General features: G+C 35.8%; 1 protein-coding gene and 1 non-coding gene across 3 annotated transcripts in view; both read left to right on the forward strand.

Annotated features, from left to right (window-relative positions):
- The window catches only part of LRCH2 (leucine rich repeats and calponin homology domain containing 2), a 115,343-nt gene that overhangs the window by 85,814 nt on the left and 9,031 nt on the right, over window positions 1–20,498 (forward strand). For both annotated transcript variants that reach the window (XM_025276128.3, XM_025276126.3), the window contains 8 exons: window positions 4,569–4,617; window positions 4,695–4,811; window positions 14,351–14,395; window positions 16,414–16,464; window positions 18,725–18,782; window positions 19,527–19,639; window positions 19,812–19,949; window positions 20,102–20,179. In XM_025276128.3, the coding sequence (XP_025131913.2) occupies window positions 4,569–4,617; window positions 4,695–4,811; window positions 14,351–14,395; window positions 16,414–16,464; window positions 18,725–18,782; window positions 19,527–19,639; window positions 19,812–19,949; window positions 20,102–20,179 (649 nt within the window). The remainder of the gene's footprint in view (window positions 1–4,568; window positions 4,618–4,694; window positions 4,812–14,350; window positions 14,396–16,413; window positions 16,465–18,724; window positions 18,783–19,526; window positions 19,640–19,811; window positions 19,950–20,101; window positions 20,180–20,498) is intronic.
- On the forward strand, window positions 16,795–16,923 carry LOC112582418. The gene has a single exon (XR_003106956.1). It is a non-coding gene; the product is annotated as a small nucleolar RNA SNORA35 (small nucleolar RNA).

Here is a 20,498-nt window from a genome sequence, read left to right on the forward strand (position 1 = left end):
CTGAAGAAGGCTTTCTTATCTCTTCTTGCTATTCTTTGGAATTCTGCATTCAGATGCTTAAATCTTTTCTTTTCTCCTTTGCTTTTTGCTTCTCTTCTTTTCACAGCTATTTGTAAGGCCTCCCCAGACAGCCATTTTGATTTTTTTGCATTTCTTTTCCATGGGGATGGTCTTGATCCCTGTCTCCTGTACAGTGTCATGAAGCTCAATCCATAGTTTATCAGGCACTCTCTATCAGATCTAGTCCCTTAAATCTATTTCTCATTTCCACTGTATAATCATAAGGGATTTGATTTAGGTCATACCTGAATGGTCTAGTGGTTTTCCCTACTTTCTTCAATTTAAGTCTGAAGTTGACAATAAGGAGCTCATGATACGAGCTGCAGTCGTCTCCCGGTGTTGTTTTTGTTGACTTTATAGAGCTTCTCCATCTTTGGCTGCAAAGAATATAATCAATCTGATTTAGGTGTTGACCATCTGGTGATGTCCATGTATAGAGTCTTCTCTTGTGTTGTTGGAAGAGGGTGTTTGCTATGACCAGTGTGTTCTCTTGGCAAAACTCTATTAGCCTTTGCCCTGCTTCATTCAATATTCCAAGGCCAAATTTGCCTGTTACTCCAGGTGTTTCTTGACTTCCTACTTTTGCATTCCAGTCCCCTATAATGAAAAGGACATCTTTTTTGGGTGTTAGTTCTAAAAGGTCTTGTAGGTCTTCATAGAACCGTTCAACTTCAGCTTCTTCAGCATTACTGGTTGGGGCATAGACTTGGATTACTGTGATATTGAATGGTTTGCCTTTGAAACGAACAGAGATCATTCTGTCTTTTTGAGATTGCATCCAAGTACTGCATTTTGGACTCTTTTGTTGACCATGATGGCTACTCCATTTCATCTAAGGGATTCCTGCCCACAGCAGTAGATATAATGGTCATCTGAGTTAAATTCACTCCTTCCAGTCCATTTTAGTTCGCTGATTCCAAGAATGTGACGTTCACTCTTGCCATCTCCTGTTTGACCACTTCCAATTTGCCTTGATTCATGGACCTAACATCCAGGTTCCTATGCAATATTGCTCTTTACAGCATTGGACCTTGCTCCTCTCACCAGTCACACCCACAGCTGGGTATTGTTTTTGCTTTGGCTCCATCCCTTCATTCTTTCTGGAGTTATTTCTCCACTGATCTCCAGTAGCATATTGGGCACCTACAGACCTGGGGAGTTCCTCTTTTAGTATCCTAGCATTTTTCCTTTTCATGCTGTTCATGGGGTTCTCAAGTCAAGAATATTGAAGAGGTTTTCCATTTCCTTCTCCAGTGGACCACATTCTGTCAGACCTCTCCACCATGACATGCCCGTCTTGGGTGGCCCCACTGGGCATGGCTTAGTTTCATTGAGTTAGACAAGGCTGTGGTCCTGGTGTGATTAGATTGACTAGTTTTCTGTGATCATGGTTTCAGTGTGTCTGCCCTCTGATGGCCTCTTGCAACACCTACCATTTTACTTGGGTATCTTTTCACGGCTGCTCCAGAAAAGCGTAGCCACTGCTCCTTACCTTGGATGAGGGGTATCTCCTCACTGCTGCCCCTCCTGACTTTGAACATGGAGTAGCTCCTCTGGGCCCTCCTGTGCCTGCGCAGCCACGGCTCCTTGGATGTGGGGTAGCTCCTCCCGGCCGACGCCCCTGATCTTGGACTTGGGATACCTCCTCTCAGCTGCTCCTCCACCGTCGCAGCCTGGCACTCACGAATGCAGCCCCTGACCTCAGACCCGGGGTAGTTCCTCTCGGCTGCCACCCTGACCCCGGACTTGGGATATTCAGTTCAGTTCAGTCACTCAGTCGTGTCCAACTCTTTGTGACCCCATAAATCGCAGCACTCCAGGCCTCCCTGTCCATCACCAACTCCCGGAGTTCACTCAGACTCACGTCCATCGAGTCAGTGATGCCATCCAGCCATCTCATCCTCTGTCATCCCCTTCTCCTCCTGCCCGCAATCCTTCCCAGCATCAGAGTCTTTTCCAATGAGTCAACTCTTCGCATGAGGCATGAGGTGGCCAAAGTACTGGAGTTTCAGCTTTAGCATCATTCCTTCCAAAGAAATCCCAGGGCTGATCTCCTTCAGAATGGACTGGTTGGATCTCCTTGCAGTTCAAGGGACTCTCAAGAGTCTTCTCCAACACCACAATTCTAAAGCATCAATTTCTTCGGTGCTCAGCCTTCTTCACAGTCCAACTCTCACATCCATACATGACCACAGGAAAAACCATAGCCTTGACTAGACGGACCTTTGTTGGCAAAGTAATGTCTCTGCTTTTCAATATGCTGTCTAGGTTGGTCATAACTTTCCTCCAAGGAGTAAGCATCTTTTAATTTCATGGCTGCAATCACTATCTGCAGTGATTTTGGAGCCCCCAAAAAATAAAGTCTGACACTATTTCTACTGTTTCCCCATCTGTTTGCCGTGAAGTGATGGGACTGGATGCCATGATCTTCGTTTTCTGAATGTTGAGCTTTAAGCCAACTTTTTCACTCTCCACTTTCACCTTCATCAAGAGGCTTTTTACTTCCTCTTCACTTTCTGCCATAAGGGTGGTGTCATCTGCATATCTGAGGTTATTGATATTTCTCCTGGCAATCTTTATTCCAGCTTGTGTTTCTTCCAGTCCAGCGTTTCTCATGATGTACTCTGCATATAAGTTAAATAAGCAGGGTAACAATATACAGCCTTGACGTACTCCATTTCCTATTTGGGATCAGTCTGTTGTTCCATGTCCAGTTCTAACTGTTGCTTCCTGACCTGCATACAGATTTCTCAAGAGGCAGATCAGGTAGTCTGGTATTCCCATCTCTTTCAGAATTTTCCACAGTTATTGTGATCCACACAGTCAAAGGCTTTGGCATAGTCAATAAAGCAGAAATAGATGTTTTGCTGAAACTCTCTTGCTTTTTCCATGATCCAGCAGATGTTGGCAATTTGATCTCTGGTTTCTCTGCCTTTTCTAAAACCAGCTTGAACATCAGGAAGTTCATGGTTCATGTATTGCTGAAGCCTGGCTGGAGAATTTTGAGTGTTACTTTACTAGCATGTGAGATGAGTGCAATTGTATGGTAGTTTGAGCATTCTTTGGCATTGCCTTTCTTTGGGATTGGAATTAAAACGGACCTTTTCCAGTCCTGTGGTCACTGCTGAGTTTTCCCAATTTGCTGGCATATTGGGTGCAGCAATTTCACAGCATCATCTTTCAGGATTTGAAGTAGCTCCACTGGAATTCCATCACTTCCACTAGCTTTGTTCTTAGTGATGCTTTCTAAGGCCCACTTCACTTCACATTCCAGGATGTCTGGCTCTAGATGAGTAATCACACCATCGTGATTATCTGGGTCTTGAAGATCTTTTTTGTACAGTTCTTCTGTGTATTTTACATGGTTATTATTCTTACTGTAGTCAATTGTTTCTTTAAAGTGATTTAATCAGAATAATGTCTTCTATCTTTACCCCTTTAGTTACCATCCGGTAACCTTAGTTCCTTTGTGTAGTTGTGTATTTCCATGTATATCATTTTCCTTCTATCTGAAAGAACTATTTTCACATTACTTTTACTGCTGGTCTGCTGATGTTGAATCCTTCAGTTTCTGTAATGTTTTAAAAAGTCTTGGCAATTTCCTGGTTGTCCAGTGGTTAGTTCAACCCCTGGTCAGGGAACTAAGATCGCATAAGCCACATGGTGTGGCCAAAAAAAAGTATTTCACTTTCATTTTTGAAAGATATCTTTGCTAGTACACAAAACAAAGTTATCAAATGAGAATTTTATACTAGCATATATATATGAGAATATATTTGAGAATTTTGTTTTCTTTTGGTACCTTAAAGAGGTTTTTCTCCTGTCTTCTGGATTGCAGTGTTTCCTGTGAGAACTCTCTTGTCAGTTTACTGAGCCTAATGTGTAATTTTTTCTCTGGCTGCTTTTTATATTTTATCTTTATCATTTGCTTTTAATTTAATTGTGATGTATCTTATTGTAGTATTCTTCATTTTTTTTTTTTTTTTGGCTTGGAGTTCATTGTGCTCAAATTTGTGTGTTTATTGTTTTCATGAAATTTGAAATTTTGAAGTCTTTATTTATCTTCATCATTCCTATCACATAGCATATATTATTTTGGAACTCCAATTATATTAGGTCACTTGAAGTTTCATGCAGATCATCTAAAGAAATTGTATTTTTTTCTTAGTTTTTGGTAATGAATTAATATAATAAATATCCTATAATATTTTTTGACTATATATCTCCAGATACTACATTTCTCATGTGCTCAAAAGTCTTTAGAGTAGCTCTATGCATAGGGTGTTATTAAATAATAAATGCATTTTGATGTTTTTTAAACGAGCATAAGTTATTCAGAATTGAATATGGTTTGTAAAAGTTTTATGTTATTAGTTCAAAGCATAGGCATGGGTAAATTCTTTAGATTTCTGGTAAAAAGAAAAAACTGATAACTTTATAATGTTAAAAATGTATACATAAGAGTAATTCTAAATATTTTAAATATTAAGGCATTTTTAATTTTTTAGTGTCTCAGCAGATGAAGTTAATTCACCATTATCACCCCTCATATGGCAGGTAAGAAGAAATTAAATTGCTGTTATATCTAATATTTTTTCTTATTTATTTCATTAAAAGAAATTATCTTGTTACAGCCCTTAGAAAATCAAAAGGATCAAACAGATGAGCAGCAATGGCCAGAATCTCACCCTATAATCTGGCAGAGTGAAGAAAGGAGGCGGAGCAAACAGATTAGAAAAGAATATTTAAAGGTACTTTATTCAATTATAAAATGTACTTTGTAATTATTAGTTTTGATTTTACCCATTTTGTTTTACATTAATATGACAGAATATAACTCTCTAGTTAAATATAGTAAATGTGTTATTTTATCTTGATTTCCTACATGCATGTGGTATAATTATATGATCCAGTTATTTCCATAAAATTTCAGCCATTCAAAATAATTAAGAGTAGATCAGAGTGAATTGTGATTTGCCAGATACTTTACAAGAAATATGAATGTTTACTACACTGATTGTTGTAGCTATATGTAATAATGTTTTAAAAGAATTGCCTAAAAAAGGTCTTTCATTGAGTTTGTTTCAATAAAGAGTTGACACATTTTCACAATTAGCATTTAACTGTTTCAATGTAAATAAATGCTATTTATATAATTCTAAAAAGCCTCTCCCCCATTTTCTTATTACCTTACTATATTTCTTAGGATGATGTTTTGTCTTGTCTCATTTAAAGGCTCGGGCCATCTGAATTATCTCAAATTTCTAGTTAGCAGAATTTTAATGAAATTTCATTGCATACACCTTCATAAACATTGAAATATTTTTTGTCTATTTGTGATTCAGGTCTGCTGTATTTGTAGTGACCAGTCATTAGAATTGGAGTACTCTTGAATTTGTTATTGGAATTTTTGATTCAAATGAACAGTGAAAAGAAGTTCCTGCTCTATTCAGCAAATGTTGTTGTCTTTGTGGACTTTTTCTGTTTCCCCAAACCTAATTTTGTCTAATAATAAATACATATATAAGTACATAGTTCTTATTTCATGCTGTTATCAGTTTGATAAAAGTGGATCTCTATGCACATTGATCAGTTTTCTTTTTATGGATGTGTAACATATATTTGGAAGTAGTATCATACGCCCAAAACAAAAATGTTATATGTCTTAGTCTGTGTAAGTTTACCCCGTCAACAAATAATTACTGGGTCCTTTTAATGAGCCTCATGTTACCTGGTCAATATGAGAGATAATGAAGAAATAAAAGACAAAGGGAAAAAGGGAAAGACATTCTAGGTAGAACCCTGGTCAATACCCTTTACAAATCTGCAGTTATATTTACATCCTGGTATTTATTAATTTAAAGTCCCCTTTTTTTGTTTATGGAACTTGAACAAAGGCACTAAAGGAAATTTGTTAACAGATAAAACCTGATGAATAACTGATGATGTGGTATAAATTTTAATATTTTAACTAATAAAAGAGATTTGATATTTATTTGATCATTATTATAGTAAAAGCATACAGATTCTGTTTGTCAAAATACTTATATATGGCAGTTAGGAAGTGCCAGGCACTGTTCTAAGTACTTACTTTACAAATATCAACTCATTTAATCTTTATAACAACCCTATGAGTAAGTACGTTTATTACCATGTTTACTTTATAGATCAGCAAATTAAGGCACAGAGAGGCTAAGTAATATGCTCCAGGTCACTTAGGGTAACAAACGTCTGAGTTCATTGAACCCAGAGCCTATGCTGTGCTGTCTGTTGATCTACTGGGATAGCCTAATACCAAATGAACACTTTTGTGTTTTTAATTTATTGTAACTCAAGTAAAACTCTCAATAAAAATCTTAATATAAGCCTCAGTGAACCTTAAAAAATAGTTGTTTGATTTAATTAGAATAATTTGTTGTTTAATATTTTGTTTTCTATGGCTTAACTATACCTTCCATAATATTACCATTTTTTAAGTTGCTAAGGGATCAAATAAGATAATATTTGAAGAGTCCATAATCATCATTCGACAAATGTGAATTTCTACTATAGTTAATAAAGTAGGTGCAAAGATAAGCTTCAAGTACTGGGAAATGTTTTAAGCAGATATGTAGTTCTCCTCAATAGTCAGAAGATGTCAGTGTTAGGACACTGTAAAAAATTGAATGTCAACAATTTTTTTCCTAAGATGTTAAAAAAACTGTAAAATTGAGATACTACTGCTTAAGTCGCTTCAGTCCTGTCCGACTCTGTGCAACCCCATGGACGGCAGCCCACCAGGCTCCCCCATCCCTGGGATTCTCCAGGCAAGAACACTGGAATGGGTTCCCATTTCCTTCTCCAATGCATGAAAGTGAAAAGTGAAAGTGAAGTCGCTCAGTCGTGTCCGACTCTCAGCGACTCCATGGACTGCAGCCTACCAGGCTCCTCCGTCCATGGGATTTTCCAGGCAAGAGTACTGGAGTGGGGTGCCATCGCCTTCTCCTGAGATACTACTAAGTGAAGTCAAAAGTGTTATTCAGATTTGCCAGTGTTTTCATGATTAAAATATCATCGATTTCTGTGAAGTATCTTTCTTTCAAAAAGAAAATTTCTTTTAATCACTTATTCCTCAGAAATCAAAAGGCTTACTCATAAGATATAATATTGAACTTAATTTAGATACATAGTTAATGTATACTACTCTAGAGATACATATCAAATTATCACTAAACTCACTCAGTGATGGCTCCTTTAACTTTGCTTTGTTATGAAACATAGAGCTTTTGTGCAACTTTACCCCAGCACATATAAATGACTGAACCACAGGATTTCTTTGTTTGTGTCCCATGGTAAATTATTCATGATGCTGTTATTTAGGAGATTTATTGAAAATGTGTGTGTGTAAACTCGAGCTCTCCAGTTTCTTAGTTGCTGGGACTGGTTTGGGGAGGTATGTTTTTCAGGTAAGCCCCTGAAACGAAATTAAAAAATGTTTCAACATAATTGGCCAGATGATGTGAGTAAGAAGATAATTTAGGTCAAACTATATGAGTAAGTAGATCGTTGTAGGAGAGTTATGTTAACTTTTAGACTCTTGGCCACCCTTGTTTAGATTACTATTCTAGTAAATAAAATTTAATGTCATTGTTGCTGAAATAAAATCACTGCATTTCTCAAAGTAAAGGTATTCCAGAAAATACATTACTTTAAAAAAAATCTTAGAGAAATGTGTTAGTATATAAACAAAGTATGAAAATCTAACCTTTTGTTGGTAATGTTCAATGTAAATTAGAAGCTTTCATTTCTTGTAGGAATGACAATACAAATTTCTAAATGCATTTGATGATTCTTTTTTAAATAAAGTTAAATACACTAGATAACTGTGCTAAATTAGTTTTTTAACATAGTTTATTTATTTATTTTAATATAAATTTATTTATTTTAATTAGAGGCTAATTACTTTACAATATTGTATTGGTTTTGCCATACATCAACATGAAGGATTATTTGATTTATTTAAATGCCATATATATTTGTCTTCAAATGTATCTCGTTACTTTTGTGATAAAGCATTATGACTCTTAGAATACTTATTTAATTTTGTAAATATAGTATGATAGTTTAATTAGGCTTAAACTGAAGGAAAATATTTTCTCTGACCGTGTTTAACTGTACCAGAATAGGGAAGCCAGCTGGGCTTGTGAAGTGAATTGATTTGTTCTGAGTCAGTTTGTGCACAAGTACTCTCTTTCCTGTGAAGTTAATATGAGCTTCAGAGATGAACAAACTTATCTTTGTTTTTTAAATAGGCCTTTATTGTATAGTATTTGAATTTAGAATTAATGAAACTTCAGTTTTTCAAACTAATATTAATTGAGGACAGCTGAGGTGAATTAGTAAGAATTTGGACTTACAGAATATTTTAAATCTATGTATATTTTCAGATTTGGGTTTTAGGATATTTAAATATGTACAGTAATGCAAAACAAGTATCTTTCTAAGTTTTTGTGTATAATGGATATTTTAAATTAGAATAGTACTTGAGTAACAATAATACAAGTCTCATCGAGTTTTTGACTGCATCATCCTCTGTTTCTTTCCTTTATCAATTATCTGCTCACTCTTCTATGTCCTGTCTCTTTACCTTCCATCTTATAAATGTGCTCAGACCTCTACTGTTATCCCTGACTCCCTTTTCAGCTGTTGCCTTGTTTCTTTGCTTTCTTCTGGGACCAAACTTGCCTTTTCTAGATCTGCAGTTTTTGATCACTCCTTAACTCACTGTGGGCTTTCCTGGTAGCTCAGCTGGTAAAGAATCCACCTGCAATGCAGAAGACCCCGGTTTGATCTCTGGGTCGGGAAGATCCCCTGGAGAAGGGATAGGCTACCCACTCCATTATTCTTGGACTTCCCTGGTGGCTCAGATGATAAAGAATCTGTGTGCAATGCAGGAGACCTGGGTTCAATCCCTAGGTTGGGAAGATCCCCTAGAGAAGGGAATGGCAACCCATTTCAGTATTCTTGCCTGTAAAATTCCATGGACAGAGGACCCTGGCAGGCTATAGTCCATGGGGTCTCAAAGAGTCAGACACAACTGAGCAACTTTCATTTCACTTAACTCACTGCAGTGCAGCTTTTACTTCCATTTCTCCATTAAAATAGTCTCACTGCTGCTGCTGCTGCTGCTAAGTCACTTCAGTCGTGTCTGACTCTGTGCGACCCCATAGATGGCAGCCCACCAGGCTCCACCATCCCTGGGATTCTCCAGGCAAGAACACTGGAGTGGGTTGCCATTTCCTTCTCCAATGCATGAAAGTGAAAAGTGAAAGTGAAGTCGCTCAGTCGTGTCCGACTCTTCGCGACCCCATGGACTGCAGCCTACCAGGCTCCTCCATCCATACAGAGGAAAACAATAGAATGGGAAAGACCATGGGATTTTCCAGGCAAGAGTACTGGAGTGGGGTGCCATGGCCTTCTCCGAAATAGCCTCACTGGAGCGTAACATACCTATTAACGGCAAAATTCAGTTCAGCGTTTGACAGTGATGAGACATCTTTCTTCTCAAAACCCCTTGCTTGGTTTCTTCCTCATTTTCCTTCCCTGATTCTTCTTTTTTCTTTTTGATACTCCTGGCTAACTTTTCTTCTGATTTTTCTCCTACTTGCTCTTAGGGTCTCATCCTCTTTCCTTATTCTCTCTGAAGCTTTTATGATTTCAGATGTCTCATATTCTCCTGGGTCTAAATTTACATCTCGTAACTTTTTTTCACTTGTCTCTATACCTGTGTTTCTAATTGTCTGGATACCATGTGTTTCATTTTCATCGTGTCTCCCTGTCCCATCCCACCACCATGAAACGTGCTCCTCCTCTCTATTCTTTATTTTAGTTAATAGCAGTATTACCCACCCAGTTTTCTAAGCTCTGTACCTCAGTCTTCCTTGATGTTGCTCTCTTTCTTTCTCCTCACCTACTTGTTCACCAGAATGCTAACTATACATCTTTCTCCATTTCATTACCTCTTCTCCATATCTACTGCCCTTGCTTGTGTTGGAACACATATTCTTTCTTTTATGGGCAGTTGTGTTAATAATAACTTCTTAATGATTCCGCTTTCTCTAGTTTCACAGTTTGTAGAGAAATCCCTGGCTTAAAATTCTTTATTGGCTCCCCATTAGCAATAACAAAATATGGACTAAAAGCATCATGTCCATCTTTACCTAAGTTCTATTACCTGACAGTCTCATTAGCAACTCTTTGACTTTTTCCTAGGCTGAACTTTTTTCCTTTGTGCTCTCGTCTTTCTGAGCATGCTCATTTCTTTATTCCTGAAAAATCCCTACTAATCATTTAGGATTTAGGGATGAGAGTATAGCATAGTGGTTAAGAGCCTTGTCCTCAGAAATCAAACCACTTTGGTTCCAGTTCTCACTTAGATATCTAATTGAGTGACTTTGGTAAATTTGGTAAATTACCTAATCTTGCTGAGCTTATTCTTTTTATTTTATCTTCAAATGACTCTTTTGGTATCTTCCTTCACAGGATTATTGTAGCTACTGAATTATTTAATGAATAATGAATTATTTAATGAATAATGTAAAGTGCTTAAAACAGTACTTGCCACAGCTACTGCTGCTAAGTCACTTCAGTCGTGTCTGACTCTGTGCGACCCCATAGACAGCAGCCCACCAGGCTCCCCCGTCCCTGGGATTCTCCAGGCAAGAACACTGGAGTGGATTGCCATTTCCTTCTCCAATGCAAAGAGTGTATACTTAATTAGCATGTGTGTGTGTATGTGTGTGTGTGTGTTATTCACTCAGTCGTGTCCAACTCTTTGCGACCCCATGGACTATAGCCCGCCAGACTCCTCTGTCCATGGGATTCTCCAGGCAAGAACTAGAGTGGATTGCCATACCCTTCTCCAGACTTCAGTTCAGTTCAGTGCAGTCACTCAGTCGTGTTCAACTCTTTGCGACCCCATGGATCACAGCTCCCCAGGTTTCCTTGTCCATCACCAACTCCCAGAGTTTACTCAAACTCATGTCCATCAAGTCAGTGATGCCATCTAACCGTCTCATCCTCTGTTGTCCCCTTCTCCTTCTGCCTTCAATTTTTTTCAGCATCAGGGTCTTTTCCAATGAGTCACTTCTTCACATGAGGTGACCCAAGTATCGGAGTTTCAGCTTCAGCGTAAGTCCTTCCAATGAATATTCAGGACTGATTTCCTTTAGGATTGACTGGTTGGATCTCCTTGCAGCCCAAGGGACTCTCAAGAGTCTTCTCCAACACCGCAGTTCAAAAACATCAATTCTTCAGTGCTCAGCTTTCTTCATTGATACATTTCTCACATCCATACATGACTACTGGAAAAACCATAGCTTTGACTAGACAGACCTTTGTTGGCAAAGTAATGTCTCTGCTTTTTAATATGCTATCTAGGTTGGTCATAGCTTTTCTTCCAAGGAGTAAGCATCTTTTAATTTCATGGCAGCAGTCACCATCTGCAGTGATTTTGGAGCCCAAGAAAATAAAGTCTGTCACTGTTTCCATTGTTTACCAATCTATTTGCCATGAAGTGATGGCACCAGATGCCATGATCTTAGTTTTCTGAATGGTGAGTTTTAAGCCAACTTTTTCACTCTCCTCTTACACTTTCATCAAGAGGCTCTGTAGTTCTTCTTCACTTTCTGCCATAAGGGTGGTGTCATCTGCATATTTGAGGTTATTGATATTTCTCCTGGCAATCTTGATTCTAGCTTGTGCTTCATGCAGCCTGGCATTTCACATGATCTATTCTGCATATAAGTTAAATAAGCAGGGTGAAAATATACAGCCTTGACATACTCCTTTTCTGATTTGGAACCAGTCTGTTGTTCCATGTCCAGTTATAACTGTTGCTTCTTGACCTGCATACAAATTTCTGTATGTATTTCTCCATACTTAATTAGCTTATTATTTACTAAAATGTCATTCTTTTGTTTTTGGTTTGTTTTTCTACTAGTCATCTTTTATCAGGTATTAATTCTCAATTAAACTATGAAAGGATTCAGTAAAGATCAGGGCTGTTGGGCAAAGGTAGTCATGGTCAGGAATGCAGACTGTGTCCTCTTCAGTGGGTACTTGTATAACTGCTCATGTTTGAGTTCCTTTTAAGAAAGGCAGTAGTTGAAAAGCACGTAAGCATAGAAACTCCAGTGACATGCTTGTAATACCTTTTTGAAAACCTTTTTGAAACTCTTCAACAGTGCCTTTAGAGGTGAAATCCTGCAGCAGTAACAAGCTTGGGCAGTTCCCCTGTCTTGACGTCCATGAGTTTCTTCTCCTTCAATAGTGTGACTGATGCTATCTTGGGGTCCTGGTGTTCACTCTCCAGGTGTCACTCTTTTATTGAAATAGAACAAGTGCCATCAGTGACATCATGCTTAAGAGTGGAAAATAGGTTTATTCACACATGCCAGCTCTGTTCAATGGCTATCTGGAACACTGGGTTGAAAGTGTATTGAGGCTTTGTCTGGGATTGGCTGCAAAGAACACCTTGGTAGATTACTGATAGTTTTTGTAAACCACAGGAGAGACAGTAGAGGAATTTAGGTCTTATATTTATAATCCCTGATGCTGTTCATCCTCCAGTTTGTGGTTGAGTTACCAGGTAGGTTATCTGTTTTTCCAAGAGTTATGGAAGATAATTCTGCATAAGTAAAGGGGGGGGGCATTAAATAGAACCTTGAATGCCAGCAGAGAAATTTGAATGTAATTGGAAAGTTAGTTTTTTTTTTCAATAGAAGAGTTAGTGTTTTGAAAAAGGTCAATCTACCACTGATTTGCAGGAAAATTTCTGTGATGGAGGAATCAGAAGAACTTTCAGTTCAGTTCAGTTCTGTTCAATTGCTCAGTTGTGTCTGACTCTTTGCGACCCCATGAACTGCAGCACGCCAGGCCTCCCTGTCCCATCACCAACTCCTGGAGTTCACTCAAACTCACGTCCATCGAGTCAGTGATGCCATCCAGCCATCTCATCCTCTGTTATCCCCTTCTTCTCCTGCCCCCAGTCCCTCCCACCATCAGAGTCTTTTCCAATGAGTCAACTCTTCGCATGAGGTGGCCAAAGTACTGGAGTTTCAGCTTTAGCATCATTCCTTCCAAAGAACACCCAGGACTGATCTCCTTTAGAATGGACTGGTTGGATCTCCTTGCAGTCCAAGGGACTCTCAAGAATCTTCTCCAACACCACAGTTCAAAAGCATCAATTCTTTGGCATTCAGCCTTCTTCACAGTCCAGCTCTCACATCCGTACATGACCACTGGAAGAACCATAGCCTTGACTAGATGGACCTTTGTTGGCAAAGTAATGTCTCTGTTTTTGAATATGCTATCTAGGTGGGTCATAACTTTTCTTCCAAGGAGTAAGCATCTTTTAATTTCATGGCTGCAGTCACCATCTGCAATGATTTTGGAGCCCAAAAAAATAAGTCTGACACTGTTTCCACTCTTTCCCCATCTATTTCCCATGAAGTGATGGGACCAGATGCCATGTGTCAAAACTGTATTTCCTTGATTATTGATCCTAGTAAAAGCACTTTTTACATTCCAGCACTTGTGATATTAAGCATATTACCTCTTTTCCTCGTATAAAATGGAGATAATAGTATTTACCTCAGAGTTGTTAAGATTAAATGGGTGCATACATATAAGACACTTGAGTCAGTGCCAAGTGTATATTAATAGTAAGCACTAGTATAAGTGTTAGCTATTATCACTGTTACTATTATTGTATAGTCAATACATACATGTCATGTAGTATTTCTTAACCTAAAATCAGTAGGTTTCTTAAAAATGAAGGACATTTTTGAATGGTGAGATTGCAGACTAATCATGAGGTAATAAGGCCTAGAATAGACTAATAGTTTAATAGTTGAGAGAATTCAGAAGTCTGAGAGGCTTTTCAGAAAGAACTGACCTGATGTTTTGTATATAGTGGATTAAGAAAAAGGAGGATTTAAGACAAGACTCAGCAAACCTGAATGAATGGGAAATAGATTGGTTTAGGAAATAAATGTTACTTGATGTATGTACTTAGAACAATGCCTTGCATGTAGAAAGTACTGTTTGTATTTGCTATTAGTAAGTAGTAGGACTGTTTAAAATGGTTATGAAATTAAACAGTTTAAAGATATTTACATACAATTTACATTTTACATATAATTTAGATAATTTAAAAGTATCAAAATGTGAATAAACCTCATATATAATTTACTAGTTAGAGAATTAATGTCCAAGGAAAAATAAAGTATGTGTTTTAAATATTTTTCAGTATAAATCATCAAGGAAGAGTTCAAGTGGCAATGAAAACAATGAGGTGAGAAAAGAGTGTAATATTAGTAATTATTTAAAACATTTATTTTCATATGTAATTGGTTCAATCAGAGTAAAATATAATCCATCGTGTTATTGATTTAATGCATGGGTTTTATCCAATAAAAAAATTAGCATGATTAGACTTATTAGTTTGATTATATAATTTCCATATGTTCTTAGTAGTTTGGTCTTAGAATTTTATTAACATTCATATTGAAACTGTGATTAAAATTTTTGCATATTTTATCTTCTTAAATCAGCATGGTGGTAAATTGAGATTTTTCCTTTGAAACTTATTAATCTCTTTTCACAACTCTGTGTACTATTTTAACATTTAAAATTAGATTTCTACAGTTTGAGCATTACTGTAAATTTTTCTGCCTTATCATTTTAACTTGTACAACAGCCTGGCATTTTTGAAATGATACAGTCTCATCACCATAAATACTTAAGTAACTCTATGTACTTTTGTTTGGACAGATTGGTAATTAATTTGATGTTGAATACTTGGGAGGACTTCTGAAAGCTCTTTTAATTTTAAGATATGGAATCACCCAAAAAGTGTGTGTTGTACTGTAGGTTAGAGGTTCAGCTTGGGTGCTTTCTTTGTTCCTTTTTATGTTTAATCCACTTTGGTCCTGCATGCTTCAATATCTAATCAGTTACCAAAACCTACTCTCTTTTTTTCTGGATACAGAAATATTTTGAATACATTCTCCATCTGCATTTCTGCTCTGGCACAAGCCCTTATCATTTCTGGCCTGTACTACTGCAATAGCATACTTGATCTTCTCCCTTTCTCCAATCCGTTTTACTCTCTGCTGCCAATGATTGTTTCAAAGAACGCAAATATGATCAGGCCATTCCTTTGCTTAGAAACCTTCTCTGTCTCCTCATCACTTAGATGGTAAATTCAGGGTTCTTCTTGATCAAGCTTCGGCTTCCCACATCAATCTCAATTCACGATTTACCTTCCTTTCACCATACTCTTCAAAAATACAAAACTACAAGGTTTTCTACTAAGCACAGCACAGCACAAGATTTTCTGCACTCATCCTTATATTTATTGTTTCTGTGCCTTTGTCCTTGTCCTCTTATCTTGGAATATTGTTAAACATCTCAGTTTTTAGTTTCTCAGGAAACTTGCCTTTACTTATCAGCCCTACCATTTCCCCAAGTGTCCCTTATCTGTGCCTAAAATATGTTATGCGTAGCTCTATTATTGTTCTGAGAAGTTTGTATTGCTTCTGTAAATGAATCTATTTTCCCCCTAGACTGAGAGATCCTTGAGTGGATGATATTTTACTAAGTTTCAATATTCCCAGGGTCTAGCACCAGTATCTGACATATAGTAGACAGTCAGTAATCATTTGTTGATGATGAATGTATACTCTATCTTGTATGTATATTCAAGGTTAAATGTTAAGATTTTTGTATTTGTTTAGTAGTAGTCATTGAGAAAAAACATGAACCATTTAGTAGTAGTTTATGCAGTTCAATTCTTTGTCATTATTTCTAAGCTTATATTAGATAAACGTAATTTTCCAGGTAAATGTTATTATTTGGGGTGGTGGAATTTTTGCATGCGTCCATGTGTCTGTCACACATTAGAACATATTGCTGCCATTTCCTATCAGGAATTAATCTTAAAATCTGGCTATTTTCTAAGAAATATAGAAAGGTTTTTCATTTGTGATATTTAAAGGAAATAAACTTGTAAGAAAATATTTGATGTAAGTAGATACTACTTATAAAACTTTAAATTGCTTATGAATCACCTGGGGATTTTACTGAAATACAGATTCTGATTCAGTAGGTCTTGGGTGGGGCCTGAGATTTTGCATTTGTAACAAGCTCCCAGAGGATGCTGATGCTACTGGTCTATAGGCCACACTTTGGCAAGGTGGTGGATGGTATTTTCCAGATCTTTCCTTTAGTAGTTTCAGTTTTCTTTTTACATGTCTGAATCATCATTCATATTTTAATTTCATGTTTCATGTTTTTATTTTTATATTTTAGCAAGACAGTGATAATGCTAATATGTCACCACAATCGCCAGTATCATCTGAGGTACAAGTTCTGTTTTTTAAATGTGTTTACATAGGTTTTCTTTGTCACTTCTCTCTAGCCTCATCTTTCTTTTTTAAATGTAGTTTATTCACCCATATTTAAAAATACATAGTAGGTTAATTTGTACAAAATTAGCCTACAAAAACTTCTAAGAACACCATGTTTTGGTACAAATATTCATAATGAATATCACTTAAATTACTTATTGAAAAATGCCTATAGATCACATGGAATAATTCACTTTATAAATTTTTATGTTTTATAATTCATCCATATTTTGAAATAAATGACAAGAGTAGTTTTCAGATTTTAAATTTGAAAAAAATACTTCAGCATTGTGCAATGACCTTTGGTTTTTCTCATAACCAATTAGGTCTGAAAGCAATGCAAGAAAAACTTCCTTTTTCCACGAGAAACATCCCTGTAGTGGGTTGTTCCTATCGACAAGAGGGTACACTTTTCCTAGCATCTTAGACCTAAGGAGGGGGCATGGGGAAAAGGGGTAGATGAAAGTTAAGAGTTTTTGAGATCTCAACCAAATATTCTTTTGGTTTGAATGATTGACTCTTCTAATTTAGTTAAACGTGTTGCTTTTAATATGTTATGAGATAAATTTAAAAAATTCTAAACAATAGCTCTTCTATTTCAGATTATTTAGTATTCTAAAACTATACTGGCATTAGTAAATTGATGATTTTTTATTTATTTGGTGAATTCAGGACTTTAAATACAATAAATTTATATTGTGTAAATTAAATCACAATATAATTTTGGTTAATTAGACAGTATTTCATTTTATATAGGTAGTATTATTTTTTTTTAAAGCCAGAATTGTTTGTGTATTGTTTTGGGTGAGTTGCATTATAAAACTTTAAGATGGACTTGGACATTAGTTTTATAAACATGTTTCTAAATTACTTATATGGCAGGTAAACTGGTTTACATTCTTTTTTCAAAACAGTTTAAATTAGGATATTCTAAAATTTGTCTTTGTCACATGCTTTTGTAAATCCTTTCTTTTACATTCAGTTATAACAAATGTAGGTGATGACTTATTTACTTAGATTTTTTTATGATTTTATGATCTATGCTCAATGAGAAGAGGATCAGTGCCAATTTTCCCAATTAAACTATATTGCTTTTGTAACACATTTTCCTTACATTTGGATAAGCTAAATTTGTGTCTGGAAATTCATAATACTTTAACTGAAATAATCAAGACAAACAGGCTTGTGGATGGATAGGTGGTGAGCATGTATTTTGGTAGCTCAACTGATGTTCAAGTTGAATTGCTTATCCCATGTTAATCAGAAAATTAAGAGGAGTCACCAGAATGCTGATTGTTTCAGTTTCATCAGTGAAAGGAAAATGGTAAAAACAATTAGTATCATGCTTTACTATTAACAAAGTGCTTGCCTATACATTTAAACCTAAGAGCAGTCCCATGAGCTGGGTATTATCCTCATCCTTTTACAGCTCAAGAGTGATAAATTTTCCTAAAGACTTCAGTCAGTAAATGGTAGAGGAGTGACTGAAGCCCAAACTCTTAACAACTTCACAGTTGTTGTACAGATTAAATAAGATGCTATTAAAATTGCATTATATTTCCATCTTATAATTTACAAAGTGCTTTCTTTTAGTTATCTCAGTTAATTTTTACAGCAGCCTATTTTAAAGATGAAAGGATAGTTACAGAAAAATTAAATGTTTTGCTTAAAACTTAGTCTAAACTTTCTGACTCTTAAGTTCAGATTTTTAAAATACACCATGTTTCTTTTCACAGTACACTACTGTTTGAAAGCACTTTGAAATAATGTGAATTCAGATAGAAGAAATAATGCTTTATTATCTATCACTCTGTAGCCACTGTTAGTTTGAATGTGTATATTTGCCTCAGATTATCCACTAAGAGTCAAGTCCATAGTAGACAGTGAGTAAGTGTCACTAATTTCACTTATCTTTTCATTGAAACTTTTTTCCATTTTTCAGGAGACTTTAATATGGTTCTTCATTCAAAAAAAGAGTATATGTTTATTTGATTCACTTCAATAACTTTCATTTCCCTTATGCTAAGAGAGAGGTTAATTAGCAAATATTTGTAGACCTTTTAAAAATGAAACATTATATATTTGAATTAAACTGCAGTTTACCTTTCTCTACTCCACTAATTATGGAAAAAAATAAATACTTCTCAAAATTGGAATGGATATAACTACTTTATTTTGAAAGAAAAAAGATTTTATTTGTTTTTTGTTTTTAGGAGTATGATAGAACTGATGTTTTTTCACATGGTCCCTTTGGCTTGAAGCCTAGATCAGGTAAATATATATTCGCAAATACAATCTATCGGTTATATACAAAACTAGAGTTTCTCAGCTTAAATGGGATTGATTCCTTAGTTTTAAGTACACGTAGATTCTTTCCCCTCTCCTAAAAGTAATTTTCTCTTAACCTTATTTGTCTTTCCAATTCCCATTCCCCATTTCTTTCTTCCTCTTTACCTTCAAGCTCCTGAAACCTCAGCTTTTTGCCTTAGATATACTGCAGTCTTATTTCTACTCTACTGTGACTGCTATTAGAATGACCACTCTGCCAGCAGACCAAACACTGTTTGAAATTATAGCACTCCATTATATTGTGGTTTTAAAAAGGGATCTTTTCGCATTTGGCAAGCCCAAAAGAAAATGGATCCATGTTACTTGGCAAGGTATTGAATTATAGTTTTTATTCCTGAATAACTGTATTGACCGTCAAGAATAATTTCCTTTTTCTTTAAAGATAATAAAGGCTGATTTCTTAACCTGGATCATGTTTCTAATAACATATGTTTAAGTAAGAACATCTATAGGTGGTAGCAGTTGTTACACTTGTCTTCCCTATTGTTTTCAATTATGCAGATAAGTAAATTTCAATTATATTCTGTAAAAAATATTTATAATTCATTAATAATGAAAGTGTTTTATGTCATTTTGTTCTAGTTCTTTGTATCATGCCTTTTCCCCGCCGATGGTTGATCCTTCCGATTAACTTTGTAATAAGCTAGGAAATTTCTGTTTTTATAGCTTTCAGCCGCTCATCTCGCCAGGAATATGGGGCAGCAGATCCAGGTTTTACAATGAGAAGAAAGATGGAACATCTACGGGAAGAGCGAGAACAAATACGACAGCTTCGCAATGTAAGTCACATTGACCTTTCAGGTCTGCTTTATAGAAATGGGTTTAACTTGGAAAATTCAAAAAGAATATATTATTTTCAGTACTCTTTAAAATTTTAGATTATGTAATGATTAGTTATATACACATATATTTAAATAGAATGTCTGTGATTTATACCCATTTCTTTTATAGAATCTTGAATCCAGGTTAAAAGTAATTTTGCCTGATGACATAGGAGCTGCACTGATGGATGGGGTTGTTCTTTGCCATTTAGCCAATCATATAAGGCCACGCTCTGTAGCTAGTATTCATGTGCCATCACCAGCAGTGGTAAGTTTTGGCTACAGTTTGTTAGTTCTCTAAAGAAAGATAAAGATGCTTGAAGCAATCTTTAAATAATATTCTTCAATAAATATAATTTTCAGTTTTTATAAGTTTTGTACAAATATACCTGAAAATATACTATTTTTCTTACTTTACAGCCTAAGCTTAGCATGGCGAAATGTCGAAGAAATGTAGAAAATTTTCTTGATGCTTGTAAAAAGTTGGGTGTCTCACAGGTAATTATTTTTCTAACAAAATGATCATTTAAATATGAATGTATTACTTGCAAACTGGCTTCTTCACAGTAGGCATGAATAATGCTTTCTGAACATGAAAATGAATACCTTCCTTTTCACCTTCTACTGAATTCCATATTTAAATGTAAAAGCTGTCTACTGAATGATTTTTAAGCTGCTTTTAAAATAATTATAAAATAGCTACATATATAGAAAAATTTATGAATCATGGACATCATTGAATAAACATAATTTACTGGTCATATGACAAGTTGATTATGATGCTGTTGCTACTCTATTTTTCCTGATAGAAGATATT

Source organism: Bubalus bubalis, chromosome X (assembly GCF_019923935.1).
Source record: "Bubalus bubalis isolate 160015118507 breed Murrah chromosome X, NDDB_SH_1, whole genome shotgun sequence".
Lineage (NCBI taxonomy): Eukaryota > Metazoa > Chordata > Mammalia > Artiodactyla > Bovidae > Bubalus > Bubalus bubalis.